At 47.2% G+C, this 19,086-nt stretch overlaps 1 protein-coding gene, 1 long non-coding RNA gene and 2 other non-coding genes across 5 annotated transcripts; 2 read left to right on the forward strand and 2 right to left on the reverse strand.

The window, feature by feature from the left end:
* Positions 1-92: 92 nt before the first annotated feature.
* Positions 93-10,708, reverse strand: ANKRD54 (ankyrin repeat domain 54). 2 transcript variants are annotated; one of them, NM_001076137.1, is made up of 8 exons: positions 10,315-10,708; positions 8,193-8,240; positions 3,472-3,570; positions 2,717-2,788; positions 2,190-2,237; positions 1,993-2,117; positions 1,740-1,847; positions 93-1,424 (listed from the first exon to the last, which is right to left on the reverse strand). In NM_001076137.1, exons 1-8 carry the CDS (start codon positions 10,637-10,639, stop codon positions 1,350-1,352), a joined length of 900 nt encoding a protein of 299 aa, NP_001069605.1. In that variant the 5' UTR covers positions 10,640-10,708; the 3' UTR covers positions 93-1,349. The 2 variants fall into 2 exon arrangements, with proteins under 2 accessions (NP_001069605.1, XP_059742589.1); XM_059886606.1 differs by having other exon boundaries at positions 3,472-3,565; positions 10,315-10,429.
* MIR12001 (microRNA mir-12001) lies at positions 1,518-1,577 on the forward strand. The gene has a single exon (NR_162329.1). It is a non-coding gene; the product is annotated as a microRNA mir-12001 (primary transcript).
* On the reverse strand, positions 10,676-10,775 carry MIR658 (microRNA mir-658). The gene has a single exon (NR_036329.1). It is a non-coding gene; the product is annotated as a microRNA mir-658 (primary transcript).
* Positions 10,776-11,082: 307 nt separating this feature from the next.
* On the forward strand, positions 11,083-19,074 carry LOC132345353 (uncharacterized). The gene is made up of 3 exons (XR_009494672.1): positions 11,083-11,687; positions 14,669-14,788; positions 15,639-19,074. It is a non-coding gene; the product is annotated as an uncharacterized lncRNA (long non-coding RNA).
* The last annotated feature ends 12 nt before the right edge of the window (positions 19,075-19,086 follow it).

Consider the following 19,086-nt stretch of genomic DNA (forward strand, 5'->3'; position numbering starts at 1 on the left):
GCCAGGGTAGAAGTTGCAGGGTTGTGTGTTTTTGAGCCTTCACTAGAGTATTAGTTTCCCTTCACTACTGCAACAAATTACCACAAATCTAGTAGCTTAAAACAACACAAATTTATTCTCTTACAGTTCTGGCAGTCAGAATTTGAAACCTGTATCTCTGAGCTAAAATCAAGGTGTCAGCAGGTTGGTTCCTTCTGGAAGTTATGAAGGAAGAATCCATTTCCTTGCCTTATTATTATTATTTTTTAATTTATTTTTTGGCTGCACTGGGTCTTCACTGCTGTGCTTGGGCTTCAGTAGTTGCGGCACACAGGCTTAGTTGCCTGGAGGCATGTGGGATTTTCCCAGACCAGGGATCAAACCTGTGTCCCTTGCATTGGCAGGTGGATTCTACTGGCCCACCAGGGAAGCCCTCCTTGCCTTTCCCAGCTACTGGAGGCCGCCTCATTCCTTGCCTTGTTACCCCTGCCTCGCGTTACTCGTTTCTTGATTGGTCACCTTGTCCCCTACTTCCTCTCTGAGCTCCTGCTTCCTTCTAATAAGGATCCATGTGATTACATCAGGCTTGCCTGGATAATCCAGGATAATCGCCCTGTCTAAAGACCTTAGCTTAATGACATCTGCAAAGTCCCTTTCATCATATAAGGTGGTGTTCACTGGTTCCTGGGATTAGAATGTGGCCATCTTGAGGGCCTCTCCTCGCCTGCTACAACTAGGCTGCAGAAAGGCTACACCTTCCTGGTGTTTCTGTGATTGGGCAAAAAAGGGCTGGGGATTTCTGCTTTGGGTTCAGCTAGGTCCTCCCTAACCTTGTATTTCTAAGGTCTAGGCTTCACCAACCCCCTGACCCCTTCCAAACCAAAGAAACTAGCTGCCATGTCTCCTTGCAAGTCCGGTGACAAGCCTGATCTAAGTGCTGGTGAGAGGTGCAGGGCCAGCCAAGAAGCCCCTTAGGCCAGAGGGTGCCTGCCCTAAGCCCACCCGGCTGGCTGCAACAAGCCCACGGCTGGGAGGGGACTCAGAGGAGGGTCTGGGGCCTGCCGAGGGCACCGGGGAGGCTGTGGGATGAGCAAGGCCTGTGAGGAGAGTGCGTGTCAAGTCAGCCAGGGCTGAGGCGTGGTTGTGCTGCTGCGGGAGCCAAAGGAAGAAGCTGGGGGCTGTGGTCTCGGCCCACGGACATGACAGAGACTGCAGCTGGGAGCAGCGCTGAGGTCAGTGAGAGAACGCCTCTGCCTCCCAGCAGCTGGGATGAGGCCTCGGCAGACGGGGTCCCAGGCGCCAGGCCTTTTCTTTGTAGCGAGAGGGCAGCAGGCAGGGCGGGGGAGGCAGCGGGCAGGGCGGCGCTCTTGCTACCTCTTCTCCATGTTCTGCATCTGCAAGCTGAGGGAGGTGAAGCTGGCCAGCAGGTCGGTCACTTCGTCCACCTGTGGAGGAAACCAAGGCTCTGTGATGGGGTGTCCCAGGTCTCCCCCACAGCACCACAGGCGCAGAGGCAGGCACGGTCTCTCCTCCCAGGGCCTGTGAGGGCTTCACCCTGGACTATGGAGCAGCTGTCCAAGGGTGAATCCTCGCTGACCCAGAGAGAAGGACCCAGGCCGCTTCCAAGGAGGTGGACAGAGGCTCTGAGGCCCACAGAGGACGGCAACCAGCAGCCATGCCTCTCTCTCCAGCCTCAGAGCGGGGACCAGCTCACTCTGAGGCTCCTGCCAGGCCCTGGTCTGGACCGCAGCTGCGCTCACCTGCTCGCGGGTGCTCGTCTTCTGGAGGCGGGTGCAGAGATCATCTAGCCGCTCCCGCTGCTCATGCCGCCCTAGGCGCTCCAGGTACTCCCTCAGCATCTGGATGATCTGAAACCAGAGGGCAGGCTGAGGGTGTGCCCACAGGCACAGAGCAGCCTGAGGCTGCTGCCCAGGGGCATGCTGGACCAGGTGTCGGCTGGGGTCCACGTGAACCCTTAAGTCACCCACTCAGTGCTGCAGGCTCAGCGCTCACCTGCTTCACCTCCAGCCGCACGGCTTCCAGGCACTGGGAGTGGCCTTCCTGCAGGATGTTGAGCTTGGACTTAGCCAGGTGCAGGGGTGTGCGGCCTGCTCGGTCCAGGGCGTCTACCCGGGCCCCTGGGGGGACAGACAGCGGTGAGCATGCTGAGCAGGGGGAGGAGGAGAGAGGACGGGGAGGGGAGCACTCACCTCCTCGCAGCAGCGTGGTGATGACGGGGGCGTGGTTGGTGCAGGCCGCTGAGGAAGGAGAACAGGGACTGAGAGCTCAGGACCGCGGGGGGCGTGGCCCTGGGTGCCCGCAGGAGGGAGCAGGACTGTGTCTCTCAGGGTTCAGGTGCTAGATCACACCCCGAGAGGCATCACTGAGGCAGCAACTGGGGGGATTCAGCGATCAAACCCAACTTCCTCCCTACACAGCTGGGGAAACTGAGGCTGGGAGGTGGGACCCGCCTCGCCACAAGCCATGATGAGAGTTGGCCACAGGGCGGGAACCTCCCCCGGCAGAGCTGCTGCTGAGCCAGTTCAGGTTGTGAAATCAGCTCTACTTGGGGCACAGCCAACCAACAGTGGATGGGGTCAGCCATGTACACAGCCCAAGGGGAGTACGGCCCTGGGGACTCAGGCTCTCCCCAGGGGACAGGAGAGCCTGCTAGGGGCCTGCAGGACCCTGGGCTCTCCATCAAAGGAGCCTGTCTTGGCAGCTTCCAGGCGCTCACCCAGGTGCAGTGGCGTGTTCCCCAGCCCATCTCGCTGGTTGGGGTCGGCTCCGTGGTCCAGAAGCAGCTGTACTGGAAAAAGGAAAGCCCCAGAGGAGCCGCTGGGGGTGTCTACTGGCAGCATCCTAGCCTCCATCCCTACATGGAACACTGAAAGCCAGTACACTGCCCAGTGCGGTTTCACTCCCTTGCTCACTCGTGAGGCCTGTGTGCAGGACGCTGAGCACCATGAACTAAGGCTTCTGGGAGGGTCCCTGAGCCTGTGCAGGTATACGGGACTGAGATTTTAGGGTTAAAGAAAGTTCTCCCAACAGCTGTGGCTGCTAGTGAAGGTTCTTAAGGGGCATGAGACAGGATGCCGGGCACTGAAAAGATTCTATATTTTGATCCAGGAGGTGGACCCAGCAGTGTATGTACATAGAGACTTTACTGTTTGCAAGTTATACCACACCCTAAAAAGACTTCTGGGAAAAAAAAAAATTGGGTTTGGGGGCGGGCTGTCCCACTGCTGCCCTTAGCACTGAGTAAATGTTGCCTGAATGTCTGGAAGGTCCGGTCCGACCTTGGGGTCGATCTCGTTCTTTCCCCAGGTGAGCCCACCTTAGCCTGGCAGTGCCAGTTCCACAGGCCAGAGGTGTGGGAGGGTCCAGCCTTCCTCACCTCCAGCAGCCCCCCACCGGCCGTGTGCTGTTCCCCAGTGTCTCTGGAGGCAGAATACTCACCCAACCCCCCTCCCCCACCTCCCAAGGACTCACCAATCTGGTCGTTGCCATTGCAGGAGGCAAAGTGCAAGGCAGTCCGGCCCTTGTCGTCAGCTGCACAGGGGTCCGTGCCTTCCTCCAGGAGCTGCTGCACTGGCACCGCCAAGACAGAGGGAACAAGCAGGGAGAGTGGCGGCGTCAGCCAAGCTGCAGCCCCGGGGGTGGGCAAGGGTCCTCAGGGCCCCTTCCAGCAAGGCATCCATAATGTGTGGGAGAGCTAGTCCCTCCAGGATGCGGCCCCTGGAGGACTGCCGTGACAAGGGACTTGTTCTCCTGAGGGCACAACTGAGCACCAGGGGTGCTGGGTGCTCAAGTACGTGTCTTGGGACAGAGCATCACAGAAGGATCTCGGCCCTCAGGGTCAGGAATTCTGGAGTCATGGAAATCCCCAGTATTGGTTTTGGTCCTGCCCCTCTACAGGGGCAGGAGTCTGGCTACACATCCATCCAACTGGGGCACATCTGTGGGCTGACACTCACTTAGCTCCCAAGAGGCAGCCCTTTAGAGTGGACAGAGCCTGGGCTCTGCCATGCAGACCAAGTCCCAGACCGAGCTGAGCAAAAAGGAAAGGAGTTCATTGCCAACAGCATGCGGCAGTGGGCAAAGCTGGGCTGGGAGCAGGAAGGCCGAGATTTGGGCCCCCATTCACCAGCAAATGGGAGTAGTTTCTGCCCAGTCAACCTCTAGAGCTGCCATGATGAGAATAATGGATATGAAAGTCCTTTTCTGAAAAGTCTGGAGCCACTGTAAAATGGGAGGCATTATGTATTGCATGCCCATGTCCAAACTGAAATGTAGAAATTGCTGCAAAACATCATTTTAGAGCAAGCAGTGGAATGCCCTAGCAATCCCCCAGCGAACCTCTCAAGGACCCGAGTCCTTCCAGGTGAAGCCCAGATAATCTCCTGCTCCATGAATCTCTCCCATCTCCTTAAGGTGAATGAGCCCCTCTGACCCCCACATCTCTGTGGTGCCCCGGTCATCCTGCTGCTCTCACATTAACATGCTGAGCTCTTTCAGAGTAACTGCCTGTACACCAAGCACCAGCCAGGCATCAGCTGCCTGACTGCCAAGACCCTCAACCACTCAACATGGTACCATGTCCATGCTACAGACGAGGAGACACACTCCAACCCAAGCCAACAGGAGGGCTGGGATAGGAGCCTAGGTTTCTCCTGCTCAAGAACTTTTACCTCTCTGACTAAACACATGACTTCGCTTTCTTTGGGTTTTTGGTTTGTTTTTAGAAATGGTGTCACTTTATACTCTTCTTCTCCAGCTATACTGTAGGTTTTTATTTTGTTTCTTAATATCCTGGATGGAGATATGACTTGACCTGTTTCACAAATGTTGCTGACTGACTGCATAAATGAATGAATGGTTTGGGAATGAATGAATGGGAAAGGTTTATAAGAGTGGAAAAGAAGGAAGAGCTTCAGGTCACCTCGGTGTTTATCAGTGCAGTCACCAAAAGAGAGCCAGCATCCCTGAGATAAAGTAAATGGTTCTATTTTTGTGATCTGTACAGCTAACAGTCTTTTCGGAAAACACTTTAGCAACACCTATCAGAAGCCATCAAGACACATGTATCCTTTGATGTAGAAACCCCATTCCTAGGAAATTATCTTAATAGTGAAAAACCAGTGTGCAAATATATGACTAACTGAATAACTCTTGCTTTGTCCCTTTGAAGGCATCGTGTGCATCCATTACAAACTGTGGTTTCAGCTGGGGAATGGAATTACAAGGTAATTTCTGCTTTTTACAAGCTTGACACAAATTGTACAGCTATGTATTTATTCTATAAATAGGAAAGATGGCACTTCTGTTTTGAAAAAGAACAAATGGTTATGAAGACTATGGGAAAGGTTTATGATACATAAAGCATTAAGCAGGCTGTAAAATTGTGTATACAGCACAGTCTACAAGCTCATCAAGAAAATTCCTCTGTACAGGAAAAAGGACAGGAAGGATATTCACCAAAATATTAACAAAGATTAGCTCCTTTGCTGACATTTAAAATGTTTTTCTTGTATATTTTTCTAATTTTTAAAAGATTTTAAATGCATATATCATTTTCACATTTAAAATCTTTTCAATGGGACTTTCCTGGCAGTTGAGTGGCTAAGACTCTGAGCTCCCAACATAGGGTGCCCAGGTTTGCTCCCTGGTCAGGGAACTAGATTTCACATGCTGCAGCCAAGAGTTAACATGCCACAGCTACAAGATCCTGCAGCTAAAGGGCCCCCATGCTGCAACTAAGACCTGGTGCAGCCAAAAAAAAAAAATCTTTCAAATGATTATGAATTCACAGAAAGGTACGTATAATTTAACCATAGGAGGGCAGAAATTTTACATCCACTATAATTGCTAACCTATACCAAAAGACCCAACAAACATGATGCAAGAAAACAGAATGCTAACCATACAGTAAAAAGGAGTGAAAAAGCTAAAGTACAGCCAGTTTTGCTATCAGAGTCCTGCAAGAGTCTGATGGGTGTGTCACAGACTCTGAATGGAAAATTACAGCATTTCCACCAAAATAATGAAACTACCATGTGGACACCTGATTCAAGATAAGCTAGACACTGGCTAATGATTGTGAAAGCTGATAAACATCTTTTACTGTTGTGAAAAGGAAAAGATAAGCTAGACATAAACTCACAGGCATAGAGAACAAACCAGTGGTTACCACTGGGAAGAGGGGAGGCAATATAGCGGTGGGGAAGTAACTATTAGGGGCAAACTATTAGGTATAAAACAAGCTACAGGGATATATTATACAACAGGGGGAATATAGCCAATATTTTGTAACAACTATAAATGAAGTATAACCTGTAAAAATTGTGAATCACTATACTGTACACTTGTAACTTATATAATATTGTACTTCAACTATGCTTCGATTTAAAAGAGAGAGAAAGTAAACCTATTAAAAAAAGGTAAACTAAAAATAAAATAAAATTTAAAAAAATTTAAAAAGGTAAACTAGACTTTCTGTGGAAGGGAAGTATAATTAGAATATTCTCTGGCCATACACTAGAGGTATTAAAAAGAGAATATATCATTTTTCCTTGAAAAGCCATATAGGTTACCACCCAAATATTCCACAATATTAAAGTTCATGGAAGAGATGAAATTGGAGAGCGCTGAAAAGCCCTCCAGTTTCTAGGCCTGCTCACTATGCTCTGCCAGGGATAAGGGACCCACTCAAGGCCCAGCTCCCTGAGGGGAACAACCTCCTCTCCATGCCTGCTCTCCTATCCATGGCCCTTTATCCACACTTATATTTTATCTGTTGACCACAGCATCGCACTCTCAAAATAGAATGATGGCCACGTGAGATACGGCAGAATCACAACACCCAAAGATGCCTATGGCTAAATAGCCAGAATTTATGGATAGGCTACCTTACATAGCAAAAGGGACCTCACAGACAGGATTAAGGTTAGCAACCTCTAGCTAGATTATTGGAGAAGGCAATGGCACCCCACTCCGGTACTCTTGCCTGGAAAATCCCATGGACGGAGGAGCCTGGTCGGCTGCAGTCCATGGGGTCAAGAAGAGTCGGACACGACTGAGTGACTTCACTTTCACTTTTCACTTTCACGCATCGGAGAAGGAAATGGCAACCCACTCCAGTGTTCTTGCCTGGAGAATCCCAGGGACGGGGGAGCCTGGTGGGCTGCCGTCTATGGGGTGGCACAGAGTCAGACACGACTGAAGCGACTTAGTAGCAGCAGCAGCTAGATTATCCTGGATTTTGCAGGCCCAATCTAACACATGAGTCTTTAACATCAGAGAACCTTTTCCCATTGGTAGAACCAGTGTGCGGACTCAGTCTACTATCGCTGACTCTGAAGATGAAGGGAGAGGACTACGAGCCAAGGAACGTGGGCAGCCTCAGGAGCTGGGAAAGGCAGGGAAACAAATTCTTCCTGGAGCCTTCGGCAAGAAATACAGCCCCACTGACACTCTGAGTTCAGCCTGATGAGACCTAAGCTGGACTTCCAACCTTCATAGTTGTATGATGACAAACTGGTGCTGTTTTACACAACTATATCTGTGGTTATTTGTTACAGCAGTTACAGAAAACCAATATACCACTTTTCCCTGATTCACAGAATGAATTAAGTCAGTGGATAAAATTAAATCTTTTTTTTCCCTATAACTTGTCTTGTACCTTTGATGCTGCTACTGCCCTATCAGCTAGTAAAGGATGAAGAGCAACAACAACAACAACAAAAAAAACAGCCGTGTCCTGCTAGGAGCCCACCCCTGCCTTTCAGATGTTCTGTCAACTTAAGTTTGAGAACCCCACTACCACCAAGCCTCAGGGAGCAGCGGAAGGGCTCTATGCAGATGGTGGCTCTCCTGGCGGTTCAAGTTGATTGATTTTCATTCCTTTTAGCCACAAGGTCCCAAAAACTCCCACTCGGCGGCTGGGTGCCAGGGATACAAAAGCTCCCGCCATGAGGGGGCTCACAGGGTAATAAACACTCTGACACCAGTAAGGACAGGGTGGCAGGCAAGCGTGGGAAGAGTAAGCATCTGCACCAGACTTGTCATCTGTAAGACGACAGCAGTTATACAATAGATACAGTGGTCCCAGGGCTGAGCTGGCAGAATTCAAGCACTGTCTTCCCAGGTACTGGTGATGTGGACTTTTCCTTCCCTGACCAGACCACGGAGCCAGACTCACTCTGCACACTCACCTGTTTCCACATCGTTGGCATTGGCCGAGTCCCTCAGCCTTTTCAGAGCTGTGAAGAGAATAAGAGTGCCAGTTAAAAAAACAAACAAAAAAACCCAGCAATGGCCATGATGAAGCAGAAAGTGATGGCTTCCTGGGAACTTCCTGGCAGTCCAGTGGTTAAGGACCCATGTGTGTGTCGCACACAGCACTGCCAAATGGAAAAAAAAAAAAAAAAATCTAAAAGGAAAGAGAGGTGCCAGGATATAACCAGGAGAAACCTGAAATGTGACACAGCTCGTGCAAAAGCCACATTTTGTAGCAAATCCTCCAAGGCCTTTGCAGCCAGATCTTGGCTCTGCCACTTGGTGACCTTGAACAAGTTAGTTAAGCCCCTGGGCTTCAGATCTATCAAGTACAAACAAAGTTGAGCTCTGTCCTGACAGTCCTAAGTTGTTGCAAAAATCAAATGAGATGATTTACACAAAACTCTTTGTGAGCTGGTTACACATATAATCTTATATTCTCCTTCAAAACAGGCCACTCCCAAATGGCATATTTAAATTTGATAATTCCCACAGAGAAACTTTTTTCTCCACAATGACAGTACCTCTATATTAAAGGCTAATAGAAAGCAATACTTTTATCATCAGAGAAATGGACAAAAATTACAATTCAGATATATAATGATTCCTTACATTCATACAGCACTTTCAAATTCTCAATTAATCCTCATAACACCACTAAGATATGAGTAGGTCCTAGAGGGAATCTAAAAGTCCCCATTCTTAAATTTTTCAGGGTGTTGGTTTCCATGGCATCCATAAAATGTAAAAGAAATATGGAAGAAGTATCAGAGCAGGAGTTCTAACACCAGCACAACCAACTTTTACTGATGTGACTTCAGTCAGTTCAGTTCAGTTGCTCAGTTGTGTCCGAATCTTTGCGACCCCATGAATCTCGGCATGCCAGGCCTCCCTGTCCATCACCAACTCCCGGAGTTCACTCAGACTCACGTCCATCAAGTCAGTGATGCCATCCAGCCATCTCATCCTCTGTCGTCCCCTTCTCCTCTGCCCCCAATCCCTCCCAGCATCAGGGTCTTTTCCAATGAGTCAACTCTTTGTATGAGGTGGCCAAAGTACTGGAGTTTCAGCTTTAGCATCATTCCTTCCAAAGATGGAATGTGACTTAGAGCAAGACAGTTATTTCTCCAAGCCTCAGTTTTATCTTCAGTAAAGTGGGAACAGTATCTGGATCTTGATGAGTTATTATGAGGATCAAAAACCGTCACAGGGCTTCCCTGGTGGTCTAATGGTTAAGAATCTGCCTGCCAATACAGGGGACACGGGTTTGATCCCTGGTCCAGGAAGATCCCACAGGCCTCTGAGCAACTAAGCTCATGCGCCACAACTATTGAACCTGAATTCTAGAGCCCAGAAGCTGCAGCTACTGAAGTGTGTACCTAGAGCCCATGCTCTGCAACAGGAGAAGCCACCGCCACGAGAAGCCTGCGCACCGCAATAAGGAATAGCCCCCACTCACCATAACTAGAGAAAGCCTGCACTCAGCAAAGACGGCCCAGCAGAGCCAAAAATAAATAAATCTTAAAAAGAAAAGAAAATGACCACATTATCACCCAACATTGTCTGGCACACGTTGATGGCCAAATATTGACTATACATTCCCTACTTTACCTAACTCTTGTCAACATTCCTGTAAAGCATACCATTCCCATTTTACAGATAAGAAAACTACAACTGAAAGGGTCTGTAGTTTGCCTAAGGCCACCATGAGCTAGAAAAGTCCAACCCAGGTCTGTGCATTTAAAGAAGCTGGTACGACTTGGCTCTGATACGAAAATATTCTCCACTACCCCATGTATTATCTACACCTGGGGCTAGGAATCCGTTTCTACTCAGGAACTACCCAATGTGAAAAGCCTCCGGGACTGTTTCTGAGCAGGAAGACTACTTTTTTTTTTTTTTTACACTCATGGTCCTTAGCAGTCATACGACTACTGTTCCTACTGGAAGGGGACTCAGGGGTCACTCCAGGTCCGTAGCGCAGACGTCGGAGGACTCATCCTGAGCGGGCTGGAGAGATCAGCCGAGGCCAGCCCCGCCTCCCGCCGCGCTCCTCACCGTGCACCTCCTTGCCAGTGGGCCCGAGCCGGCGGTGGGGCCTGGCGGCGCGCCGCAGCCTGCCCGCGGGGATCTTACAGCGCAGCTCATCGCGGGGCTCCGCGTCCTGCTGCCACAGGACGTGCAGGTAGCGCAGCGGGGACTGGGCCCCGCCGGACGCCCGGCCCGGGAGGCCCGCGCCGCCGCCCAGCGCAGACCCAAAGTCGGCGAAGGAGAAGAGGCCCTCGGGACCCGTCAGCGGCTCTGGCGCCACGGCGCACTCGCCGTCGGAGCTTGAGCGGCCAGAGCGCGACTCGTCGTCCGCGCCCCCGGCGGCGGCTGCCATGGCAACGGCTCCGCGCGGGCCTGGCCGCCTGAGGAGCCTCGTGCCTGAAGGACCAACGGACCCGCTTCCCTCCGCCCTAATGGCTCGCTGTCAGCGGACAAGCTGGCGGGCCGGGCCTGCAACCACGGCAACCGGGTCGGGGGGCGGTCTCGGGGAGGGGAGCGGGGCCGTTTCGGACCAATGAAAACCCTTCCAACTGCAGTAGACCTGGTTTCCGGCAGTATGACTGATGGGTATAAGGACCAATCGAAAATTTGAGCTGCTCAATCCCCTCGCCTGACTTCCCTACCGGAGCCAATAAAATAGCTGAGTTTAAGACACTTTTTTTTCTTATTTCTCCCATCGGATCAAGGGAAAGATAACGGGCAGATGCCCTAGCCAATCACGTTAAGATGATGTGCAGCCAATCACAAAGGAAAGTGAAGAATCCAGGGGGGGTGGGGGGAAAGGAGAGGAAGAAAATGTTTAAATCAATGAACGTAAAAAAAAAAAAAAACTTCCTAAAAATACACAGTGTTAAGTAGGAAATGAGAATACGTTAAAATGTGGGGCTAGCAACACGAACCGTGTAGTAATAGCTTTTAAAGGCGATAAATTCCGTTCGTTCTCTCCGTAACCCTGGCGTTGATCACTAATTTACAAAAAAATGAATTCTGTAATTCAAGGACTTTCCTGAGGCTCAGACGTTAAAGAATATGCCTGCTATGTAGGAGACCCGGGTTCGATCCCTGGATCGGGAAGCTCCCCTGGAGAAGGAAATGGCAACCCACTCCAATATTCTTGCCTGGAAAACCCCATGGACAGAGGAGTCTGGCGGGGAGTTCAGTCCATAGGGTCACGAAGAGTCGGACACGACTGAGCTACTAACACTGTAACTCAACATCATTACACGAGAGTGATCAACATTTGAGTCTGAGAGCCAATCACTGAGCCAGCAAATTCTCTGTGCTAAGTCTTGGACACAGAATCAGACTACGCTCCGAGAGGCTCACGTCGGATGGGAGAAGTCAGAGCCGGAAACAAGGAAGTGTTCCGCAAACCGCTAACGGTGAGCTTAGCAACCTCTCCCAGGTACCCTGCTTTGTAAGAATTTTCACAACCCTGAATCCCACATGCACTTATGTAAAGTGAGCAAAGAGGATCACCGCTACTTCATAGACGAGGGGCTGAAACCAGAGAGATAACGGACTTGTTCACGGATGCCCAACTCTCTTGAGAGGAAGACTGTCCTGGCAAAAGTTGTTCCTTGTTAATCAGCGCAGTGAAAATGTAATCTTTTTCTGACAGTTGAAAAGCACTTTCAGATTTTGCAGTGTTATCAGAACACCGCTATAAAGTTTATCATTGTAACATATGGAGAAAAATATTTATTATTGTTATTCTTCTCCTCTGCCCCATGCAGGAGAAGGGCATATGCCAAGTTCATTTGTATCTAGAAAGAAACATTGAATGGGTACTATTTACCAAGTGCTTAATATATATGATGCCATTTAGTTCTCCTTCACAAGAGCCTTAGCAGGTAGATATTATTATACTGACTTAGCAGAATAGGAAACTGTAGTCTTGAAATGTCATATGAATCAACCAGGGGTATGAGACTAGAAAGTTGGAGAACTGGGATATGAACATAGAAAATCCTCTCTTTCCATCACACTGCTCTCTTTAATAAAGAGCCCACTGGAAACCTGCGTCCAGAGAATGTTAAGTGACTTCTGGGTGTTTATACCTCAATTCTGCCGAGTGTACACTGAATTAACTTTATTACTCATTCCTCAACTTTTTCCATGTAATAACCTCCAAAATAATCTTCATCCCTCCAGTCTCTCTTTGAAGAATCAAGGTTTACTTGTTGTCTAAAGCACAATTCTCTTCATGTCCTACTAGTGGATCTGGTCTTCAAGCCATCTGGTCTCCTAAGATGTTTGCGTTGTTAGAAATCTTTTAATTTAAACAGGATCCCTAAACTTTAGAGGTTGCTGTTACTTCTAAATTTTAAGTCAGCTTTGTTGAAGTGTATAGCCCAACCCTTTGTGTGTTGCAAGAACCACTTGTTATTTGGGATTGGAAGAATGGGATGTGGGTTGGATGTGGACCCAGTTAGCCTAACCCAGATGAGTTTTAGAGCGGAACTTGGGACTATGAAATTGTATTCCCTCATAATGCCTGGCTCAGCAACTGGAGCCAGTATACTGTAACGATTTGACTAACTTACTGGTTGAATGAATGAATGCATGAGTAAAGATAGCATGTCCCAGTGGTTAAGACCATCAACATTGGACCATAAATATGTAGTTTTATGGCTCTGAGCAAGTGACTTTCCTTTTCGTATCATCAATTTCCTTAGCCACAAAATAAAAGTAAGAGTAGTACCTATATCATGTTAGTGCATGCTCACTCAGTCATGTCCAACTCTTTGGGACCCCATGTGCTGTAGCCCACCAGGCTGCTCTAGAGGCCCATGAAATTTTCCAGGCAAGAGTACTGGAGTGGGTTGCCATTTCCTGTTTCGATGATCTTCCCAAACCAGTGATCAAAGCCAAAGATAAAAGAACCTAGTGGAGAAGGCAATGGCAACTCACTCCAGTACTCTTGCCTGGAAAATCCCATGGATGGAGGGGCCTGGTAGGCTGCAGTCCATGGGGTCACACAGAGTCGGACACGACCGAGCAACTTCACTTTCACTTTTCCTTTCACGCATTGGAGAAGGAAATGGCAACCCACTCCAGTGTCCTTGCCTGGAGAATCCCAGGGACGGGGGAGCCTGGTGGGCTGCCGTCTATGGGGTTGCACAGAGTCGGACACGACTGAAGCGACTTAGCAGCAGCAGTAGCAGCAGTACAGAGTGTGATGGTTATTGCTCAAAGTATGATAGTTGTTCTTATAAAGAAGCTTAGGATGCAGGTCAGTTCAGTTCAGCTGCTCAGTTGTGTCTGACTCCCTGTCCATCACCAACTTCCAGAGCCTGCTCAAACTCGTGTCCATCGAGTTGGTGATGCCAGTGCAAATCCTATGCAATTGTGGGCATATCACACTGGCATGAACTTGATCTAAGGGTGCTGCAAGCATTCATACGCAAGTCATTATGTTTGGTCAGTTAGCAAATAGAACATGGAGCACTTAATGGGAGACAAAGAAAGTACCTCTAATGTTGTCAAGTGGGAAAAGCTTCTGGTTGGGAATCCAAGGGCTTGTGTTCTAAGACCTACTCTGCCAAGACTCACTTCATAATTTGGGGACGAGTGTTTCCTTTCTTTGGGCTTCAGTCTTCACATCAAAAGTATTGTTCTAGGTCAGATATTGACACTGGCTCAGGCTGGCTTGGCTTTCCCTTCATTCATTCCTTCATCCTGTTGGCCTACACAATTTGAACTGGTTTCCAACATTAAAAAATTTAGATCTTTCCCATAAAACTTTTTATTTCCAGATTCTTTAAAAAATAAGACAGTATAGCAATACACGACCAACTCTCCCACATGGCAATGGTTGGCTGGAGCTGCATAGCAACTTTCCCCTTTAGATGGGGCATGGTATTCTGGTTTGCCACAGTCCCCACCACTCTCTGTTACCTCCATTTGAGGCCTAAAGGCAGTTACCGTTTGTCCTCATACCTGTGATTTTTTTTTTAATGGAGCTAACAGGAAATTAAAATATCACTTGTCTCCATCAAATGTGGAATAATAAAAACTAGTGTGGAGGAAAATTATTTAGTATGTAAAAGCATGATGTACAGTGATAGTGTGACTTCTTTATGCCATTCTAGAGAATTTCTAATAAACCTACATAAGGGACATCTGACTTTCTGGGGAAATTTAACTTTGACTAACAATTGACTAGGACTCAGAGATGTTTTTTATAACTCTGTAAAGTTAGAGGTTAGCTTGTAGGAAACTGATAAGGTACAGTGATTTTTGTATATCCAGTAAAGAATGTAACACCAGAGTTATGGTTTTGTTACTCTGGAGGGAAAGACACAGATTTGGATCTAATTTAGCAGTCATATTTCTTTCTTTCTATTTTTTGGCTGCACAGGATCTTCGTTGTGGCATACAAGTTTCTCCAGTTGCAGATGTGGGATCTTAGTTCCCTGACCAGGGATTGAACCCATGTCCTCTGCTTTTGAAGGTGGATTGTTAACCACTGGACCACCAAGTAAGTCCCTAGCAATCATATTTCAGCATTTCTTTGCCCATTCTAGTGCATGTGTGCCCAGTTGTGTCTGACACTTTCTTTGCCCATCAACTATTCTCAAATTCTTTTCAGGCCACGTCTGTCATACTGCTGTTTCTTTCATTAATGAATAACTAAGCTCACTCTTTATTGGTATGAGAATTATGTTTTTAATCTCTTAGTGGTATTAATCTTTTACCTACTGTAGAAGTTCCAAAGATTTTTCATTAGTCATTTGTTGTTAATTTTACTTATAATTTTTAAGTGAAATTTACTCATGTGAAGAGTTGACTCATTGGAAAAGACTCTGATGCTGGGAGGGATTGAGGGCAGGAGGAGAAGGGGACGACAGACAATGAGATGGCTGGATGGCAACACTGACTCGATGGACATGAGTCTGAGTGAACTCCGGGAGTTGGTGATGGACAGGGATGCCTGGCGTGCCGAGATTCATGGGGTCACAAAGATTCGGACACGACTGAGCGACTGAACTGAACTGAGGTTTAAAGTATATACAAGAAATTTCCACGTTTTAACACAAGGCCACTGATTTCTGATAAATGTATACACTCAGGTGACTATCACCTCAATCAAGATATGTAGCATGACACAGAAATATATATATGAGCACGACAATTATATTTGTAACAATTTGAGAATTGCTATTTTAGATTGTAGAAAGAAGGACAGGCCCTTTTCAGAAAAGTAGGTAAATATTTATTTGCAGGCAAGAAAAACAGTCTTCAATAGTCTCTATCAAAGAAGGCTACAATTTAACATACATTCGGAAACAGCCTCCTACTTTCTTGTTTTTTTTTTTTTTCCAATCTAGTGAACTCCTGTACCAGATGATCCCTAAAGATACTTCTGCTTCTGATTTATGAAGACTCAGCTACTTGTCTCTCAAGGCCTACATACTACTGCCCCAAAGGGCAGTGAGCAGAGGCTTCTGAGATCATTTCAGGAGAGTGAAACAAACAAGATAATACATCAACTACAAACAAACTCAAGATTCTTGGGAAGTGGGGCTTGACATGAACAGAGCTGAAGAGCCCAGGATGACTATTAAATATAACTAATGGCTTTTCTGCATCAGAATTTCTTGCTTCAAATCCCAAGCAAAAGATCAAGAGAAACAGGCTAGCTTTTCAACTGCTAAATTCTCTCAGTAACTCTCTCAGGTAAAATTATTCCAGGAGCTTTGTTCTGCCCCCAGTTTCTTTCCCTTTGAAGTACTGGTTTTCCATTAACAAGGGAGCCTTGCAAAATCAAACACTCCGTGATCAGACATTTCATAGTCTACAATGGGGGCCCAGCTACTCTCAGGTCAAAGTTGGGTTTCTTTCTTTTCTAAAAAAATTGTCTTCCTTGGATCTTAATTGTGGCATGTGGGATCATCATTTGGGTTCGTGGATTCTAGTTTAGGGGGCACCTGGGCTCCATAAGTTGTGGCATGTGGGATCTTAGTTCCCATCAGGGATGGAACCCATGTTCCCTGCATTACAAGGCAGATTCAAATTACACGAGGAATAAACAACAGAAAATAACAAACCAAAAACGAGAGAGGAAAGAGATTTATTTATTTAGAACGAAGGATCACAACGAAAATTGTGGGAGAAATCTTGCAATTACAATTTGTAATTTTAAAAAGCTAACAACACAAACATTATGAAATCCAGAAATGAAGCCCTAATTTTCTTAAACACCTTTATTTTTTCTTTTGAAAGGCTTGACTTTGATCTCTTCTTTATATAACAATTTTGTATCATTTTCCACAATTTTAATGGAAAGACAATTTAGTTTTTCCTCCAGCATATCAAAGAAAAATTTTTTAATTTAGAAAAGTTCCTTCAGACCTCGCAGTTCTTTTTTAGTAACGTCATGAACTGACCTAGAAAAGGTCAGTTTTCATTCCAATCCCAAAGAAAGGTAATGCCAAAGAACGCTCAAACTACCGCACAATTGCACTCATCTCACACGCTAGTAAAGTAATGCTCAAAATTCTCCAAGCCAGGCTTCAGCAGTACATGAACCGTGAACTTCCAGGTGTTCAAGCTGGTTTTAGAAAAGGCAGAGGAACCAGAGATCAAATTGCCAACATCTGCTGGATCATTGAAAAAGCAAGAGAGTTCCAGAAAAACATCTATTTCTGCTTTATTGACTACATCAAAGCCTTTGACTGTGGATCACAATAAACTGTGGAAAATTCTGAAAGAGATGGGAATACCAGACCACCTGACCTGCCTCTTGAGAAACCTGTATGCAGGTCAGGAAGCAACCGTTAGAACTGAACATGGAAAAACAGACTGGTTCCAAAAAGGAAAAGGAGTACATCAAGGCTGTATATTATCACCCTGCTTATTTAACTTATATGCAGAGTACATTATGAGAAACGCTGGGCTGGAAGAAGCATAAGCTGGAATCAAGATTGCCAGGAGAAATATCAATAACCTCAGATATGCAGATGAAACCACCCTTATGGCAGAAAGTGAAGAGGAACTAAAAAGCCTCTTGATGAAAGTGAAAGAGGAGAGTGAAAGGTTGGCTTAAAGCTCAACATTCAGAAAACTAAGATTATGGCATCCGGTCCCATCACTTCATGGCAAATAGATGGGGAAACAGTAGAAACAGTGTCAGACTTTATTTTTCTGGGCTCCAAAATCACTGCAGATGGTGACTGCAGCCATGCAATTAAAAGACACTTACTCCTTGGAAGGAAAGTTATGACCAACTTAAATAGCATATTGAAAAGCAGAGATATTACCTTGCCAACAAAGGTCCATCTAGTCAAGGCTATGGTTTTTCCAGTCGTCATGTACGGATGTGAGACTTGGACTGTGAAGAAGGCTGAGCGCCGAAGAATTGATGCTTTTGAACTGTGGTGTTGGAGAAGACTCTTGAGAGTCCCTTGGACTGCAAGGAGATCCAACCAGTCCATCCTAAAGGAGATCAGTCCTGGGTGTTCATTGGAAGGACGATGCTGAAGCTGAAACTCCAATACTTTGGCCACCTCATGCGAAGAGTTGACTCACTGGAAAAGACCCTGATTCTGGGAGGGATTGGAGGCAGGAGGAGAAGGGGGTAACAGAGGATGAGGTGGCTGGATGGCATCACCGACTGGATGGACATGAGTTTGAGTGAACTCCGGGAGTTGGTGTTGGACAGGGAGGCCTGGCATGCCGCAATTCATGGGGTCGCAAAGAGTCGGACACGACTGAGCGACTGAACTGAACTGAACTGAACGTCATGAACATTTTGAGAGTTATCAAAGTTGAGGGCAACCTGTATCAAATTTTTGTCATATACTAACAAAGGTTTTGGGAAATTTGAAGCTTTCTAGTTGCCCTGCTGCTGCTGCTAAGTCGCTTCAGTCGTGTCCGACTCTGTGCGACCCCATGGACTGCAGCCTACCAGACTCCTCTGTCCACGGGATTTTCCAGGCAAGAGTACTGGAGTGGGTTGCCACTGCCTTCTCCTGTAACTGCATCAGATCAGATCAGATCAGTCGCTGAGTCGTGTCCGACTCTTTGTGATCCCATGAATCGCAGCACGCCAGGCCTCCCTGTCTATCACCAACTCCCGGAGTGCACTCAGACTCACGTCCATCGAGTCAGTGATGCCATCCAGCCATCTCATCCTCTGTCCTCCCCTTCTCCTCCTGCCCCCAATCCCTCCCAGCATCAGAGTCTTTTCCAATGAGTCAACTCTTCACATGAGGTGGCCAAAGTACTGGAGTTTCAGCTTTAGCATCATTCCTTCCAAAGAAATCCCAGGGCTGATCTCCTTCAGAATGGACTGGTTGGATCTCCTTGCAGTCCAAGGGACTCTCGAGAGTCTTCTCCAACACCACAGTTCAAAAGCATCAATTCTTCGGCGCTCAGCCTTCTTCACAGTCCAACTCTCACATCCATACATGACCACAGGAAAAACCATAGCCTTGTAACTGCATAGTGATACACTAATTCAAACTTACTGCTATGGGGGAAAAACACCATTTAATGAGACATGAAGACAAAGCACAAACCCGACTAAGGGGACACACGCTGTGGACCACAGCACTGCTATGACCAGATTACCCTTAAATACTTATTTCACTGAGGACCCGCAGTCATCACAGCGGGTGGCAGGTGTACGTTACACACGGAGGGTCAACACTAACTATTCACAGAAGAGTATCACATAAACATATCCTATTAAGCTCAAACGTTCCCAACAAGATTTCCTCTAGCTGAATCCCAAACGCCACTAGACACAAGGGGAAATGTGATGGGAGGATAGAT

The sequence above is a fragment of the Bos taurus genome, chromosome 5 (genome assembly GCF_002263795.3).
Source record: "Bos taurus isolate L1 Dominette 01449 registration number 42190680 breed Hereford chromosome 5, ARS-UCD2.0, whole genome shotgun sequence".
Classification (NCBI taxonomy): Eukaryota; Metazoa; Chordata; class Mammalia; order Artiodactyla; family Bovidae; genus Bos; species Bos taurus.